Here is an 18253-nt window from a genome sequence, read left to right as displayed (position 1 = left end):
TAATTTGTGTCTCCTTTATTAGTATTCAACAGTCACTCACAGTTTTAGTTCCACGTGTCTGGCCTTTTTTGCATCACACTATATCATCAGTTCGAAGAGCAGCATTGGAAACTCTGTTTACGTTATTATCAACACAGGACCAGGTAAGAACTAATAACTATGTACAGCGATCTGAAACTTACATAAATTAATTTTATAAAACAAGCCTGACCATTAGCTTACTCTTTCTGCATATTTCATGATCAGGAGAATTCTGGGCCTCGTAGAAGTGGTATGAGACACATATAATCTCATGAGGACAGAAATATTTTATTCTAGGTTGTATTCTTAGCACTTGGAATTTTGCTTAATACATAGGAGGTCTTCAGTAAATATTTGTTGAATGAATGATTGCTTAGTCCCTTCCTGTTGGAAACCTGTTATTTAATCTTTGCTTGCTCTTTTTCTGTGTGATTGACCATTGGGTGGTTGGCAGAACTCGTCCCAGGTTAGAAGGCTGCATTTGAAGCTCTGAAATATAACTCTTAAAGACTGACCATAGAATTCCTAGGCTCTTGTCTCCTCTTAAAGATTACTCAATCTTAAGAATATGCTATTTCCAAGGATAGTATATTTCAGGAGTCATGTATTATAATGCCTGTAGAGATCATTCAGGTAATATCAGTGTGTGAATGGAGCCTGTAGTGAGCTAAGGGATCCTTGCCCTGTTTTTTATAGGAAGCTTCACAATTCGTGTTTTTTATAAATAACCGTGTAGGTCAAACAAAATATTTAGAATTTAGGAAACTATCAGTAAGAATTCCATTCTTCTATCATGATATCATGCATAGGTACTATAGTTTGGACCAATCATCTTTAAAAAGCAGTGGTTAATTTTTCTAAATAGTAGATTATTGCATGAATAAATGCCTCTTTTATGTTTACTAACTGTGCATTTCCACGTGAATTAGGAATATTCCATGTAGACTTGCTTTAATCTGCAGCATGGTATTGTTATGGAACTTTTGTGAATAAACATCTGTAAATTTTGTTTTGCATTATCCCTTCGGTTTTGTCTAATCAGAATCTTCTCTGGAACAACTGTCAGGTCTGTTTTATCATTCTCAGTAGATCAGGCATGGACTGATGTGACAACTGGCATGGGTTGTTCTTAATTTTCATTTCATCTTTGTTTTAATTTTGTGATTTTTGCCTAAATGTTTTTGATATTATTAAATTCACTTTATATAGATTCCCTTAAAGTTATCATATTTCTTCCTTTCACATGATTCTTTTTTTATACGTAGACTTTATTTTTAAGAACAGTTTTAGGTTTACAGAAAAGTTGCGGGAAAAGTACAGTTCCTATATACCCTTTTATATCCCTCCCACCACCCATACATAGTTTCCTTTATTGTTAACATCTTACATTAGTGTGGCACATTTTTACAGTTGAACCAATACTGGTATGTTTTTTTTTGTTGTTTTTTTTTTTTTTTTGAGACAGAGTCTCACTTTGTTGTCCAGGCTAGAGTGAGTGCCGTGGCGTCAGCCTAGCTCACAGCAACCTCAAACTCCTGGGCTCGAGCGATCCTTCTGCCTCAGCCTCCCGAGTAGCTGGGACTACAGGCATGAGCCACCATGCCCGGCTAATTATTTTTTTATATATATATCAGTTGGCCAATTAATTTCTTTCTATTTATAGTAGAGACGGGGTCTTGCTCTTGCTCAGGCTGGTTTTGAACTCCTGACCTTGAGCAATCCGCCCGCCTCGGCCTCCCAAGAGCTAGGATTACAGGCGTGAGCCACCGCGCCCGGCCGTGGTATGTTATTTTTAACTAAAGTTTCTACTTTACATTAGGGTTTACTCTTTGTGTTTTAGAATCGATGGCTTTTTGACAAATGTACAATAATGATTATGTACCCACAATTACAGTATCATACAGAATAGTTTCATTACTTTGAAAATCCCTTTCTTTCCCTCTCCCTGAACTGTTGGCAACCACTGATCTTTTTATTCTCTGTTTATTTTTACCTTTTCTGCAATGTCATGAGTTGGAATCATAATATGTAGCCATTTCAGATTGGCTTCTTTCACTTAGCAATATGAAATTAAGTTTTTGCTATGTCTTTTTATGGCTTGATCACTCATTTGTTTTTATCACTGAAGAATATTCCATCATATAGATAAACCACAGTTCATTTATCTATTCACCTATCGAAGGACATCTTGATTGCTTCCAAGTTTTGACAATTATAAATAAAGCTGCTATATACATCTGTGTACAGGTTTTTGTGTGGACCTAAGTTTTAACCTCCTTTGGGTAATTACCAAGGAGCATGATTGCTGGATTATATATTGTAAAGGAATTTTTAATTTTGTAAGAAACTTCCAGACCATCTTCCAAAGTATCTATACCATTTTGCATCAGTGAGCGAGAGTTCCTGTTCTCTACATTCTAGCCAGCATTTGATGTTGTCAGTGTTCTGGATTTTGGCCATTCTAATAGCTTAATAGCTTATTTCCTGGCAACATATTATGAGAGCCATCTTTTCATATGCTTATTTGCCTAGACTTTATTTTTTTAGAGCAATTTAGGTTCATGCAAAATTGAAGGGAAAGTACAGTTTCCATATACCTCATCCCTTATCCTCTACACAGCCTCCACCACCATCAACATCCCATACCAGAGTGGCATATTTGTTACAGTCAGTGAGCCTACATTGACAAATGATTATCCACCAGAGTTATAGTTTACATTATGGTTCCCTCTTGGTGTTGTACATTCTGTTGGCTCAAGAAATAATGTTGGCCAGGAGCGGTGGCTCACGCCTGTAATCCTAGCACTCTGGGAGGCCGAGGTGGGAGGATCGCTCAAGGTCAGGAGTTCGAAAACAGCCTGAGCAAGAGCGAGACTCCGTCTCTACTAAAAATAGAAAGAAATTAATTGGCCAACTAAAAATATATAGAAAAAATTAGCTGGGCATGGTGGCACATGCCTGTAGTCCTAGCTACTTGGGAGGCTGAGGCAGAAGGATTGCTTGAGCCCAGGAGTTTGAGGTTGCTATGAGCTAGCTGACACCATAGCACTCACTCTAACCCAGGCAACAGAGTGAGACTCTGTCTCAAAAAAAATTAAATAAATGAAAAGGACTTAATTAAACTAAAAAGTTTCTGCACAGCCAAGGGAATAAATAATAAACAGACAACCTACAAAATGGGTGAAAATATTTGCATAGTATACATTGCTTTGAGGATCGCTTGAGCCCAGGAGTTTGAGGTTGCTGTGAGCTAGGCCGATACCACGGAACTCTAGCCCGGGAGACAGAGTGAGACTCTGTCTCAAAAAAAAAAAAAAAAAAAAAAAAAAAGCTAATATAAAAAGCACTCAGAAACCATATATATTAAAACTTTAAATTTTATAAAAACTTAAAAAAAATGTTGTGTATCCACAATTACATCACATAGAATAGTTTCACTGCCCTAAAAATCCTGTGCTCCACCCATGTATCCTTTTCTCCCCCAGTTGTTTTTTTTTTTTTTTTTTTTTTTTTTTTTTTGAGACAGAGTCTCACTTTGTTGTCCAGGCTAGAGTGAGTGCCGTGGCGTCAGCCTAGCTCACAGCAACCTCAAACTCCTGGGCTCGAGTGATCCTTCTGCCTCAGCCTCCCGGGTAGCTGGGACTACAGGCATGCGCCACCATGCCCGGCTATCCCCCAGTTGTTTTTAATAATTATAAAGTAGAATTTACTATACGAACAAGTTTGTAGCCTGAGAAGATGACTGTAATTTATATCACATTTATTGGTTATAAATATAGGAGGACATCTTCCTCTATAAATGTGACTTTGGGATCTATAAGAAACTGCTTGGATTGCCAATGATCGGGGAAAATCAGAAATGAAAAGACATTGTGGAAAAGTAATATTAAATTATTTGCTTATTGCTATGGCAGCTTTCCTAGTTCTGTTAAGATTGTCCTTAATTTTCTCCAATGAGAAAAGAAGAACTTTTCTTCTTCCCAGCTTCCCTTTCTCTTTCAGTGAAAAGTAAAATTAAGGCATAGCAAAGTGGTGAGTATTCTCCCTCAGCTAATGACTTTCTAGGCTGTTTTAAACTTCTTTCAAACCATCTTGAGAACATACAACCTTGTCCTATCTTTGTCATTAGTTTTCCATTGTCTAGAAAATTATAGTGGCTTTCTAAGTTATACATGTACTATCCCCAGAACTTGTAAGTTTCTGGAATTTCAATTAAAAATTTCAAATTTCTCTTCAGTCATCTCCAGAAGTATTTTTTTTTTCTTTACAAAAGTCAGGGGGACTGAACTGGGTGTGGCAGCTCACACCTGTAATCTTAGCACTTTGGGAAACTGAGGCAGGAGGATCATTTGAGCCCAGGAGTTTGAAGTTGCAGTGAGCTATGATGATGCCACTGCACTCTAGCCTGGGCAACAAAGTGAGACTCTATCTTAAAAAAAAAAAAAAAAGTCAGAGGTCAGGGGCTGTAATAGGTGCTGTGACTAGTTACTAGAAATTTTCTGATGGTCAGTCCTATTCATTGAGCTTGTAATGATTTGAACAGCTGTAGACAACATGTGGGATTCCTTGTTCTGAGCATTCTGAGCACACAATAGATAACTTGGTTAAGCACTATTTGGTTGATTGATTTGGGTAGACCTATGAATTGTTGAGAAATTCCATAGATTTAAATTCTTAACCTAGGCTTAAGGAGATCTCTAAAAGCCCTGAAATTGGAAGCAAAATGTTATATATACCTAAGTATGTATAAAACACATATGTGTGTTTTTCTAAAAAAAAGAGTGTGCATACTTTCATTAGATTTTCAAAAGGTCCCTGACCCAAAATACCATAAGAACATTTGCCTTAATTTTATTGTGAACTCCAAGTAGAAGATTCTATGTTGGATGTCATCTTATAATTCATTACTTGCATTATTGGTGACCACAATAATAAGTTCTGATCATTTAGCCATTTAGCACAGCAGCAGTGATCTGATCATTTTTCACATTTTCCTTACAAAGCAGTGAGGTATGATGTAACCAAGGAGCTGTTGCTGGTTAGAACTTGGTTCAATATGGAGGATAATTTCTACTTATTTGAGGCAAAATTCAGTGTTGTTAATGATAATCAGACTTTTTCCACCTCCCTAGTGATTATATGCTATGGCTATGCAATTTCTCTAAACCATTGGAATAATAAATACAATATTTATTGCCTCAAAATCTTGTCAGAATTTATAACCAGTTGAACCTTTTTGATAAAGCTATGCAGTCCTTTTGTGGTTAATACATTTGTCATTCAACTTATAACTCTTTAAGGAAGCTGACATTCAGAATTACATGCTATAGCTTTGGTTCTGTTTTTGTTTTCAGAACTCTTCATCTTGGCTTATACCTATCCTGCCTGATATGCTCCGACACATTTTTCAGTTCTGTGTTTTAGAAAGCAGCCAAGAAATTCTGGACCTCATTCACAAGGTACATAGTCCATATATTTGCACTCCTTTTCCTAGTAACTTTGTAGATTTTTTTTTTTATTTCATAATTGCTGTACTGTTGGTCAGGGACTTTAAGAAATTTGAAATCATCCAAGAGACTTGGAAAGGCCAGGGATCTGCAGGATGAGATTGGGAACTAGGTTTTTTATGGGATGTAACAAGTTTTGGTTGGCCATGCTTCTTCCTCTTATTAAGTATCTTTTGAGATCTATTGGTAATATAGAGTCCAATTATGTGTTTTTTCCTTAGCAAAATTGGTCATGAGTATAGGAATCTTTAAAGGAAGAGCTGTTTGATATATTTAATAACATTTATGGAGGGAAATGGTACTGTTGTACCTTTAGACTCTATTAAGTTTAATCTTGAATTGTTGCCTCTAAGGTGGCTTATTATTAATAGCCTTGGATTAACAGTAGTGTTAATTCTACATGCTGGTCCTAGCCCATTAAATGTTAGGCATTAAGAAAGTACCTTATTAAGATCATAAATCAAGATATACTGTTTTAAATTTATACTAGAATATTACCACCTCTAAATTTAGCAGAGAATTTTTATTAGGAGCTACTATATCTTGAAGTGTGTGTTGACTATAAGACTGCATTAATATTGAGTCTTATGATAAATGCAAAGGGTTTATTTCAGTGACTTATTGAGATTTTCACAACTCTATATTATTTTTATGGGCATATTTTATTTTGAAAGAGTTTCATAAATTATTGAAGAAGATTCTTTGTATTCCCCCTTTTTAAAAAAACTTTCCTTTGCATTACTTTTTAGTATACAAACCTATCAAAAAACAGTATTTCAAAATAAGCCTTCATATTGAAATTTTAAATTACTGTGTGCTATTTCCTACTTTCTTTTTTAAATTCAGTATTCCGAAAAATAAGTATTAGGTTTTGTTAGCACTTACTAGAAAAATTTCACCTCCCTGTTCTCCTTTTATACTGTAGGTTTGGATGGAGCTGTTGAACAAGGCTTCTGTTCAGTATGTGGTAGCAGCTGCTTGCCCATGGATGGGTGCTTGGCTTTGCTTAATGATGCAGCCTTCTCATTTACCTATTGATTTAAACATGTTGCTAGAAGTAAAAGCTAGAGCCAAGGTAAGTGTAGAGAGTCATAATGTATTTGTACGTTCAACTCAATTATTAACATAGTAGCCATATAAGAAATCTGTATTGCTTTGTTAAATGTGATTTCATTTATTTAACATAAGTAAAGGAGAAACTTTTTTTATTAGGACCTTGACAAAATGAGTAGTAATTTTTAACCATTAAAATTTTCTGAAAAGAACTGTATTTTACTGGAGTTCTAACAAATGATTGTCTTTTTGTTGTTGCCTGCTAAATTTTAATGATTACCTCTTTATTATTGTTTTCCTTCCCCCTTTCCCTCTAGGAAAAAACAGGGGGTAAGGTGCGCCAAGGCCAAAGCCAGAATAAAGAAGTACTTCAGGAATATATTGCTGGTGCAGACACCGTCATGGAAGACCCGGCCACCAGAGATTTTGTGGTTATGAGGGCCAGAATGATGGCAGCCAAGTGAGTATATGTTAAGCGTCAGGTAATCATAAGTTCACTGGTCTGGCTTTCAAAGGTCATTTAACTAAAGGATTCCTCTGATGTGTCTGTCAGTACTTCTTTTATCACACTAGTTATAGCCTAAGAAAAAATTAAACAGTAAATATTTTTAATGTTTTTAAGTTTTAAAATATGATTTATATCTTCTTATGAAGATAAGATAGGAGTTGTATCTTCTATGGGAAAAGTTATGGCTTCAGTACGGGAAATTTTACTTCAAGTAATTTCTATAGTAACTTCCTTTTTTCCCCTTCTCAGGTTGTTAGGAGCACTATGTTGCTGTATTTGTGATCCAGGTGTAAATACAGTAACCCAAGAAATTAAACCAGCTGAATCCCTGGGCCAGTTACTGCTCTTCCATTTGAACTCCAAATCTGCCTTACAGAGGATTAGTGTAGCTTTGGTAATCTGTGAATGGGCTGCCTTACAAAAGGTAAGATTTTGCCCCCAAAATAATAAAGACAAATTAAGTAAACCAATCTCCATTAGTGTTAGTATTATTTACATTATATTTTATAACAGAAAAGTGAAAATATTCTCTGTATAAAAATCCAACTTATAGACAGTATTACAAATTATATTGAACATTATTTCTATCCCATTTACCTTTAATCCTAGACATTTTTCTTAGAACCATCATACTTGTACCTGAGAATACTAGCTTTGCCCATATTTAATATTTGCTCTTGACCCTATAGTCTGTTAAGAAATGTTCCTATTAAAAATGTGTATATATGGAAGCAGTTCAGAAACTGTTGGTCATCCATTTCTCTAGGTTTTGAGTATTAGAGATCCATTTGTATGGATAATAGCAATGGCAGAATATTAAATCACAGGAAGAATAAAATCTCTGTATTTAAACCAAAATCTTCATGTTTCCAAATAAATCATTCCCTTCCATCCTCTTTAATGTTTTACTTCTATTAATAGTAAGATGTATGATTTTGTGTAAGACTTGGTTCTTTAAATCAAAGAAACTTCCTACTGGCTTTGTTTATTCTGTTGACTGGAATTCTGGAAATTTAACTGTCTGCACTTGCTGTGAGAGTTGCTTGTTACTGCCTGTTAGCAGTTTGTCAAAGCTGTGTCTAAAAGTAATTGAGCCACGCTCCATTACAACTGAGACCCCTGCTTTGCCTCTGGAAAGAAGCAAAGCTCATCTATTTTTAGGCAGGACTCGGTGTGCTGGAGAGGCAGTGATGCTATGTTTTTGTGCCTCTCAGACTCAACAGCAAGTGTTGACAGTTCGGTTTCTGGACCCTCACAGAGCTTCTCTGGACTTACTCTGTGAAGCCCAGGCTGATCACCCAGATCCCACAGAACCCCTCATGGCTCACCACTGAGGCTATTCCCCCTCTGGTTGGGGCAGGCAACAACCAGAGAGAGTGGGAAGGGTTAGTTAAATTTGGGGGCAGGTAAGTAGCTTTTAAATTATGTATCCATTTCTACAGTATGGCATGTGAAGAAGCTATGGGCTCAACTGTTAAGAAACCTAATAATGAGTTTTTAAATCACATTTTTAGTTAGTGCATGCTAGATTTTTTCTGATTTTTTTTACAGTAATATACTTTAAAATCTGTGCTTTCTATATATACACATATAAACTTTGAATAAATTGAGTAAAATAAGAGTAGGTAGAAAATTTAATGGAATTTTAATAGTTCTGTGTGCATGTTCTGTAGTTGTTCATATTAAAAGTTTAGAGTAGTTTGGGTATAATTCCTTTTCTCTATGTTCTGGGAAATAACAGATTCAAAATATATAGAAATTGAGAACTTGGTAGTCAACAAGGGAAGATTTAGGTATTTAAAAAGTTATGTTGATATATTTTCCCTGACTATTTTTTGTCTATTATATTTTAGGAGTGTAAAGCTGTTACCCTAGCTGTGCAGCCACGTTTACTTGATATCCTTTCAGAACATTTGTATTATGATGAAATTGCCGTTCCATTCACACGAATGCAGAATGAATGTAAACAGCTTATATCATCATTAGCTGATGCACATATTGAAGTTGGTAATAGAGTAAACAACAATGTTTTAACAATAGATCAAGCTAATGGCCTGGTGAGTAATGAAATAGCTTTCTTAATTTTAGATAGAGTATGAGAGTAATAATAGAAATTTGTTGTGACATGTTTACCACAAAAACCTGCTAATTTGTTGAGTCTGTCTGTGGCTTGGTAGCCTGTCACCTGTGCCCTTTAGAAAGATTATTTCATTGTATTGACTTTCTTCAAATAAGAGGGTAGGGAAAGAATTTTTTTTTAAACTCAAATGCTGACAAATGGATGCATCGTTATTAGAAAAAGCTGTTGAATTTTATTTCAGTTTTACTTAAGACCGGCAGAGTATAGAAAGAACTGCTCCCAGCCTATAATGAAAATGATTAAATGTACAGAAAACATGAGAAAATTACACAATGAACATTCATATACAACAGCTTATTTTACAGTTAACATTTTACTAAATTTGCTTTATCACATATATATTCAACTGTCTACTCCATCCAACCATCAATCTGTCTTATTTTTTGATACATTTCTGTTAGTTTCAGATACCAGTGCACTTTAGCATGTATATAATTAACTAAAATTCAGTAATTGTTTATGATTTTTTCTCTGTTTTGAGGTTAAGTTTATGTACTAAAGTACACAAATCTTAGGTGGACCATTTGATGAATTTTGACAGATGCATATACCTGTGAAACCCAAACCCTTATCAAGAAACAGAACTTTACCATCTCTAATTCCCAATCTCTGCCTCTCTCTGCCCCCAACTAACCATGATTCTGATTTTTCTCCCACTGTAAATTACTTTTGCCTGTTCTGCAATTTCATATAAGTAGAATTATACACTGATCTTTGGCGTAAGGATTTTTTCAGCGTGATGTTTTTGAAATTTGTCCATATTATATGTATAAATCTTATTTATTGCTGAATTTTATTCCATTGTATGCATATGCCATGATTAGTTTAAGCCATTTTCCTATTGACAGATGCTTACGCTAGTCTCAGTTTTGGCTGCTGTGAACAAAGCTGCTATATAAACATTCTTCTATAGCTATTTTTGTGAACTTTTTTTTTTTGAGACAGGGTCTCAATCTGTCATGTGGGCTAGAGTGCAGTGTCATCATCATAGCTTACTGAACCTCAAACTCCTGGGCTCCAGAGGTCCTACTGCCTCACCCTTTTGAATAGCTGGGACTCTAGGTGTGTGCTACCACGCCTGGCTGATTTTTTGGTTTTGTTCTTTTTGTAGAGACAGGGTCTCACTTGTGCTCAGGCTGTTCTCAAACTCTTGGCCTCAAGCAGTCCTCCCACTTTGGCCTCCCAAAGTGTTAAGATTACGGGCGTGAGCCCTTGTGCCCAGCCTGTAGATATATACTTTCATTTTCTTGGATAAATATATAGGAATGGAATTGCTGGGTCATAAGACAGGTATATGTTTAGTTCTATAGGAAACTACAGACCATTTCCCAAACTAAAGGTCATTTCACCCTCTGTCAGTCAGTATGTGAGAGTTCTGGTTACTCCACATCATCACTAATGTTTGGGGTGGTCAGTCTTTTTAATTTTAGCCATTTTGGTGGTGGTTTGATCACTGTGTCACTGTGGTTTTAATTTACATTTCCTTGATGACTAATGTAGTAAATACTGTTTATATCCTATTGGCCATTTGTACGTTTTATTCTCTGAAATGGCAAATCTTTTGTCCACTTTTAATTAGGTTGTTTATTATTGTTGCGTTGTAGGAGTTCTTTGTATGTCTTGGCAGAGTTAGGCTTGCCTTTTGATTGTCTTAATGGTGTGTTTGCATGAGCAGATATTTTAAATTTTGGTGAAATCTAATTTATCAGTTGTTTAATGGTTATTGTGTTCTGTGACATGTCTAACCTTTTGCTATCTCCAAGCGGCAAAGGTATTCACATACATTTTCTTCTAAAATTTTGTAGTTTTAGCTTTATATTTAGATTTATCATCCATATTGAATTAATGTTTGTATAAGTGTGAAGTGGAGGTTGAGGCTTGTTTGTTTTTCTTATAGATACCTAGTTTTTCTAGCATTGTGTATTGAAAAGACTTTCCTTTCCCCATTGGATTGCTTTGGCACCTTTGTAAAAAATCAACTGAATTATAAGTGTGAATCTATACCTGGGCTCTATTTGTTCAGTCAATGTCTTGATGACAGGAACTCTGTACTTAGTATGCCTGTAAGGTTGGGTAGTGTAAATGAGTTCTTCCTTTTTTTTTAGTTATAGGGTCAGAAATGGAGTCACTTCATTTATGTTGGTCCCCATGAAATAGTAATCTTTATTTCTTATCTCCCTTTCTAATTGAAAAATATTAATAATATGGTTGAAATTTTTTTGTTCTCGCCTGTAAGAGAAAGCTAAAATTACCATTTTTTCCCCTGAGTTGTTCTTATATAAAGTTGTTTTTCTCATTATTGTTATTCTGTAAATTTCCCTTTTTGCCTCCACCCACCTTAAATCTCTCAAATTTTCTTTATGGTCTTGGTTCCCTTTCTATTATATCTGGGAACTTTTCTTTCTAAAGCTCATCACATGGCCCCTTTTTCAGGGTATTATGCAGAGCCCTTACTCCCCAATGAAATTACCTTTCTGCTTCATCAGTTACATTAGTTCAATTGTTTTGATCTGGGATAGAAGACAAGCATAAATATCAATCTCTGGAAGAGAGGATTGAGGGAAGGGCAGTTTTCAAAGGTCCCTTGGCTAAGAGCCATTGCCCTTTGTATCTTTCATTTAAATACCTATTTTCCTATTACCTGCCAAATATGGGCATTTCCCTGACAGGGTCAATCATTGTCCTTTTCACCATTTTCATTACTTAATTCTTACCTATGTGCTAGCTATTCTCAATCTTTCTTATGTTCTTCTGTTAGGCATTTTTACTTAAATACTTCACTGTCACTTCAGATATAACCAAAACTGGGATTTTTTTTTAATAGAAAAATGCTCTTTTGATCCATAGTCACAAAGCTTGTCAGCATTTTCTTTCTGAAAGTCTCATTTTTTTTTTTTTCTGTTTCCATTGTCACAGCCCAATCAAAGGCCTTACTACTTTTAAGTCTAGGTCCTGACTTACCTTTAAGTCTCCAGGTAGTCTCTGGTCTATTTCATTCTGCATGCTGTGCTAGAATAGTAATGTACCTTTAATGCCATTCTGAACATGTCCCTCCCCTGCTTAAAAATACTATTTTCTGTTTCCTTGCTTTTTACTCTTTTCCTTTCTTACTTTCATCATCATCTTTGAGTTCTTTTTTCTCCTCATTATTTCTCAAACTTCCTCCTCTCAAGCCCTAGTTAGCTTTCTTCTTGCAGAAGTCCACCACACTCATTCACTTCTATATCTTGCTCATTCTCACTGCTATGCCTAAGCTGCTTATTTCCTTTGCCAGGAATTCCTTACCCCTATGCTCATTTCTTGATACTCCTCTTCTGTACCTTGTGCTCAGTCTATGATTAACTGTTCTCAGTTCCTTAGATAATGCCCTGCTTCCTACTCCCTACCTCACTTTATTTGCCAAGATGTGCCTATAACCTCTGCCTTACCCATTGTTTAAAAACCAAGCACAAGTGTCTTACTCTCCTCTGGCAAGTCTCTGCTAATCTCTTCTGCTAGGAAGGGTTAAGAAACCCTATGTACTCCACAGCATCCTACACATACCTCAGTTATATATTAAATTTTCTTAATTCGTTACTTGTATATCTCTCTACCACATTAATCTCTGCATTATTTGAGTGTATTAAGGTATTAAGTCTTACCCATCTTTTAGTACTACTTATTAGTATTACTGGTTGAATGATTGAATTAATTTGGGGGCAATTGGAAAGCCTTCCATATTTGTCTACAATCATTAAAAATTAACATAAAGCATAGTATATTTAGGAAAATGTTTTCAAACTTTTAGCTGTTTATCTCTTTCAAATAATTCTTATGCAGAACTGAAATAAAACAGACAAAGTAGAAAAAATAAGCTGTAAATGGTATTTGATTTTTCTTCCTTTGTGGTGAACAGATTGACATGGTCAAACAGATATAGTTCAATTTGAAGTTTTTAGTATGCTATAATGAAAAAAGATCTTATTTGTATGCCTATTTTACATAATAAAAGACCAGTGTTATCAGTGTTGTCCATAATGGAATCGATAACTTCTAAGCCTTAAAAATTAGGTTCTCCATTTTAAAAAGTTTAGATTGTCCAATGTTATAGGCTTTTCTGACCAATAATGATCAGACTGGATCCATTTATGGAGGCTCTTTATGATTGTAGTTACCTATCAAACAACATACAATTACCTATTAAAACATTTTTATATAAACCATCACACAGTCTTTAAATGGTAAATAAAAGAACACATGGGCCTGTCTTAGTGGCTCACTCCTGTAATTCCAGCACTCTGCAAGGCCAAGGCGGGAGGATCACTTGAGCTCAGGAGTTCGAAACCAACCTGAGCAAGAGTGAGACCCTGTCTCTACTAAAAAATGGAAAAAGTTAGCCAGGCATGGTTGCACACACCTGTAGTCCCAGCTACTTGGGAGACTGAGGCAGGAGGATCACCTGAGCCCAGGAGGTTGAGGTTGCAATGAGCTATGATGATGCCACTGCACTCTAGCCGGGCCAACAGAACAAGACTCTTGTCTCCCTCTTCCCCCCAAAAAAACCGCACACAACATTCATAACAGCATTATTCATAATAGCTAAAAGGTAGGAACAACTTGAATGTTCATTCATTGATGAATGGATAGATAAAATATGGCATATTCATATGGTGAAATATTATTAGACCAAAAAAAAGCAATAAAGTACTTATACATGCTACAACATGGATGAACCTTGAAATCATTATGCTAAATGAATGAAACCAGTCATCAAAAGACCTATACTTTATGATTCCATTCATATGAAATACCCCAAAAGACAAATCTACAAGGTAGGAAGGAGATAAGTGGATTCCATAGGGTTGGGGGAAAATGAAGAGTGATTGTTAAGGGGTATGAGTTTTCTTTTTTGGTTGATGAAGAAGTTCCAAAATTGTAGTAATTCACAACTCTGTGACTTAAAAAAACCCACTGAATTATATACTTCATATGGGTAAATTTTATGATTAATGAATTATATCTCAATAAAGTTGTTTAAAAAGATGGACTGAATAGTTTTTTAAATGGTGTTTGTAAAGTCTGGTATGACAGTCTTGTAGTCTTAGACAGCTCTTGGTAGTTAAAAAATTGATGACTAGGCCGGGCGCAGTGGCTCACGCCTGTAATCCTAGCACTCTGGGAGGCCGAGGCGGGCGGATTGTTCGAGGTCAGGAGTTTGAAACCAGCCTGAGCAAGAGTGAGACCCCGTCTCTACTATAAATAGAAAGAAATTAATTGGCCAACTAATATATATAGGAAAAAAAAACAACCGGGCATGGTGGCGCATGCCTGTAGTCCCAGCTACTCGGAAGGCTGAGGCAGTAGGATCACTTGAGCCCAGGAGTTTGAGGTTGCTGTGAGCTAGGCTGAAGCCACGGCACTCACTCTAGCCTGGGCAACAAAGTGAGACTCTGTCTCAAAAAAAAAAAAAAAAAAAATTGATGACTACTGTAATGTTTGTTTTCTTTTTCTCCTTTTCCTATTGCCTGAGCATTTCTATCAGATAGGAGGTCAAGGAAAGAATGAAAATAATTCAGTTTAGCAACACTTAGCCACTTAGCAAACAACTCCCCTAAGTTTTTCTCAGTTTTCAAATTGAAAAGAATATTTATCCCAAGATGAAGTTTGTGAATTTTGTTATTCTTTAATTAACAGTTAAGTTTATATTTGCTTTAGCTTTCTCATTTCACCAAAGTATTCTGTGAGTGTTAAAGTGATTTTCCTCAAATTCATTAGATATATTTAAAGGATAAGTAATTTTATTCTTCTCAGTGTATTTTTCTTAAAGAATATAATGCTAATGTTAAATCAGATTAAAATGAAGTTTATTTGGGAGTTTTTTAGACTTTACTGAGTGCTAAAACAATGCTAGATATTGGGAAACCTAAAGTTGAAATAGAGATCTTGCTGTCTGCCCTTTAGAAGTTTGCAGTCTATTTGGGGTTAATATGATTAATGATTTTTAATTTCTTTTTTTCTTAATAGGTCACCACTGTTTTTAATGAAGTCACATCATCTTTTGACGTAAATCCTCAAGTGTTACAGCAGTTAGATAGTAAACGACAGCAGGTCCAAATGACAGTTACAGAGACCAACCAGGAGTGGCAAGTGTTGCAGTTGAGAGTACATACTTTTGCTGCATGTGCAGTTGTGAGTTTGCAGCAGCTTCCGGAGAAATTAAATCCTATCATAAAACCATTAATGGAGACGATTAAAAAAGAAGAGAATACACTAGTGCAAAACTATGCAGCTCAGTTTATAGCTAAACTACTTCAGCAGTGCACAAGAAGGACACCCTGTCCCAATTCAAAAATTATTAAAAACCTCTGTAGCTCACTTTGTGTGGACCCATATCTAACTCCTTGTGTCACATGTCCAGTACCAACACAGAGTGGCCAGGAAAATTCTAAAGGTATATACCTAAACCTTTATTTGGGGTAGAGAAAGAATTAACCATTTAAATTTGTTTTCATTTACTTATGAGGGTAATATAGCACAAATCCAGTTCATGTTAGAGCCTTTTCCCATTCTGAGAGAAAAAGCTCAGTTATAACGAACTCCTTGTTACATGATGTGTACATACTGCCAATTTGTCATACCTTCTAAATTCAAGCCGTTCATAGAACATCTGATATCTGATATAAGGTGACTGAAATATGTGAGACAGATGTTCATCCTTACCTTTACCTTGAAAACAATCATTGTATGGCTTACTATATTTAGGCTGAATTGTATCAGATGTCATTTAATGAGAGTTCTTATAAAATTTCTGGTTTCTCTAATTTTGTGCATGTTTTATGAGATGAGTCAACTCTATTTTGGAAAATAATACTTAACCAACCTTTCTGTTTTCAACTGGAGAATTGCTATGGAAAATGAGAACTGCTGTCTGTAGACAGGTCTCAAGGTCCAATGTTTCTTCACATGACTGTCCGGATTTACTTTTTTGTTAAGAAGATTTTAGAAAAACAAATTATTTGAAATATAATAGATTTATAACTTTGACACCATACAGATCTTGAAAAAAATGTGAACAAACTAGAAAAAGAATGTGGACATTTTGAACATTAACAGTTTTTTTTTTCCTGAACATTAACATCTTGAAAACTCGGTGGAGTCATTTCCACTTCTTCTCGCCCTGCACCTTTTTCTGAATTCATGGTGACTATGGACATTTCTTTTAGAGACAACTCGAGTGAAATGTTTTTTAATGTTTATAATTATGCCTGCACACAGTAATTTACTTTATAAAAATTAATATCCTTTAACTGAAGTGACAGTTTTTGAATGTGATGTTTTTCCTGTTCACATGATTGTACAGCTTGTGTTGTATTAGGTATAAACCCTGTGCAAATAGATAATTTTGTTAACCATTTCATTGTCTGAAGAAAAGATCAGCAACCTGTAAGAACTGAGGCCTAAAAGACATATTTTAAAATATGTTACACCCCTTTTAGAGCAGGAAACATTTTGTCATGTATACTATGATTAAAAGGTTATTTAACTTTTTCTCTTATTAGGGTCCAACTCAGAAAAAGATGGAATGCACCATACAGTGACCAAACATAGAGGTATAATTACACTCTATAGGCATCAGAAAGCTGCTTTTGCTATCACAAGTAGGCGAGGTCCTACCCCCAAAGCAGTAAAAGCTCAAATAGCAGATCTTCCTGCAGGAAGTAGTGGAAATATTCTTGTTGAACTTGATGAGGTAAATAATATTTTTCTTTGAATGCTATTGATTTTTTTACACATATCTGGCTTACAAATTGAGAACTAAGTTATCAAATTAGCTTCCAGAACTGTATTTTTAAGTGAAAGGACTAGTATTAATAACCTTTTGGAGTACTCCAGCAACATAATCCAGAAAAACAGCAAACTTCTTCAGATTTCTCTTGCCTTTTGTAATTTTTACCAGCTTAACTTTATCTTCATAGGCAAAGAATGTTTGTGATCGTGGATCCATAGGTTATTCATAAATATAAATTTAATTCACTCTCATGGCAGTGACTGTAGAGAAGTTTTTTTTTTTTGTTTTTTTTTTTTGAGACAGAGTCTCGCTTTCTTGCCTAGGTTAGAGTGAGTGCCGTGGCGTCAGCCTAGCTCACAGCAACCTCAAACTCCTGGGCTTAAGCAATCCTACTGCCTCAGCCTCCCGAGTTGCTGGGACTACAGGCACGAGCCACCATGCCCGGCTAATTTATATATATATATATTAGTTGGCCAATTAATTTCTTTCTATTTTTTATAGTAGAGACGGGGTCTCGCTCAGGCTGGTTTTGAACTCCTGACCTTGAGCAATCCGCCCGCCTCGGCCTCCCAGAGTGCTAGGATTACAAGCGTGAGCCACCGCGCCCGGCCTAGAGAAGTTTTAAATAGCAGTGAAAGCTAACTTTTCTCAGTCCTTTTAATATCAGGAATACCTGTTGATATTCAGAGGATAAGTTTACAAATGTCAGATAATTGCCACACATTTGACTTTTAGTGGGCCTGAAATTTATTAAATGTGTGTGTGAGGTAGGGATCTAAATTTGTTTTTCCATATGAACAGCCAGTTATCTCACTGTTGAAGCCTTTCCTCCCTGATTTGTAATGGCATCTCTGTTATATATCATGCTTCATATTTGTGAGGGTCTGTTCAGGTTCTCCATTCTCTTCATTGGCCCATCTGTTCTACAGTACAGTCTTTAAAGACAAATAATAACTAGTGAAGAAAAATATTTGGTTTTGAAAATCTTATAGTCATGTTATTAAAAATGGAATGAAGGCTCTAACCAGTTCTTTTGTTTGCAAGACATGGGAACTTACCTGAGTTCAGCAGTAAACTATCAATGCTAAAAGACATGTTTCTGTAAAATATAGGCCTGTTTCTAGTTTCTTTTCTTTGTCAGCACCTTAGCTTATTATCTATATTCCTTTTAAAACATTCTGTGAAGTCTTTTTCACCAATTTTATCTGCCCATAATAATTTTAATCAATTTTACTGTGATTTTGATATTTATACTT

At 35.5% G+C, this 18253-nt stretch overlaps 1 protein-coding gene across 1 annotated transcript in view; it reads left to right on the top strand.

Annotated features, from left to right (window-relative positions):
- Positions 1–18253, top strand: part of BTAF1 (B-TFIID TATA-box binding protein associated factor 1) — a 91128-nt gene that overhangs the window by 39680 nt on the left and 33195 nt on the right. Inside the window, exons 14-21 of the mRNA XM_076009983.1 lie at positions 23–143; positions 5376–5480; positions 6454–6603; positions 6899–7041; positions 7339–7513; positions 8943–9146; positions 15233–15659; positions 16768–16958. Coding sequence (XP_075866098.1) covers positions 23–143; positions 5376–5480; positions 6454–6603; positions 6899–7041; positions 7339–7513; positions 8943–9146; positions 15233–15659; positions 16768–16958 — 1516 coding nt within the window. The remainder of the gene's footprint in view (positions 1–22; positions 144–5375; positions 5481–6453; positions 6604–6898; positions 7042–7338; positions 7514–8942; positions 9147–15232; positions 15660–16767; positions 16959–18253) is intronic.

This window comes from Microcebus murinus, chromosome 14 (assembly GCF_040939455.1).
Source record: "Microcebus murinus isolate Inina chromosome 14, M.murinus_Inina_mat1.0, whole genome shotgun sequence".
Lineage (NCBI taxonomy): Eukaryota > Metazoa > Chordata > Mammalia > Primates > Cheirogaleidae > Microcebus > Microcebus murinus.
Note: the sequence above shows the minus strand (reverse complement) of the source record. Positions and strands in the feature narration are given on the sequence as shown.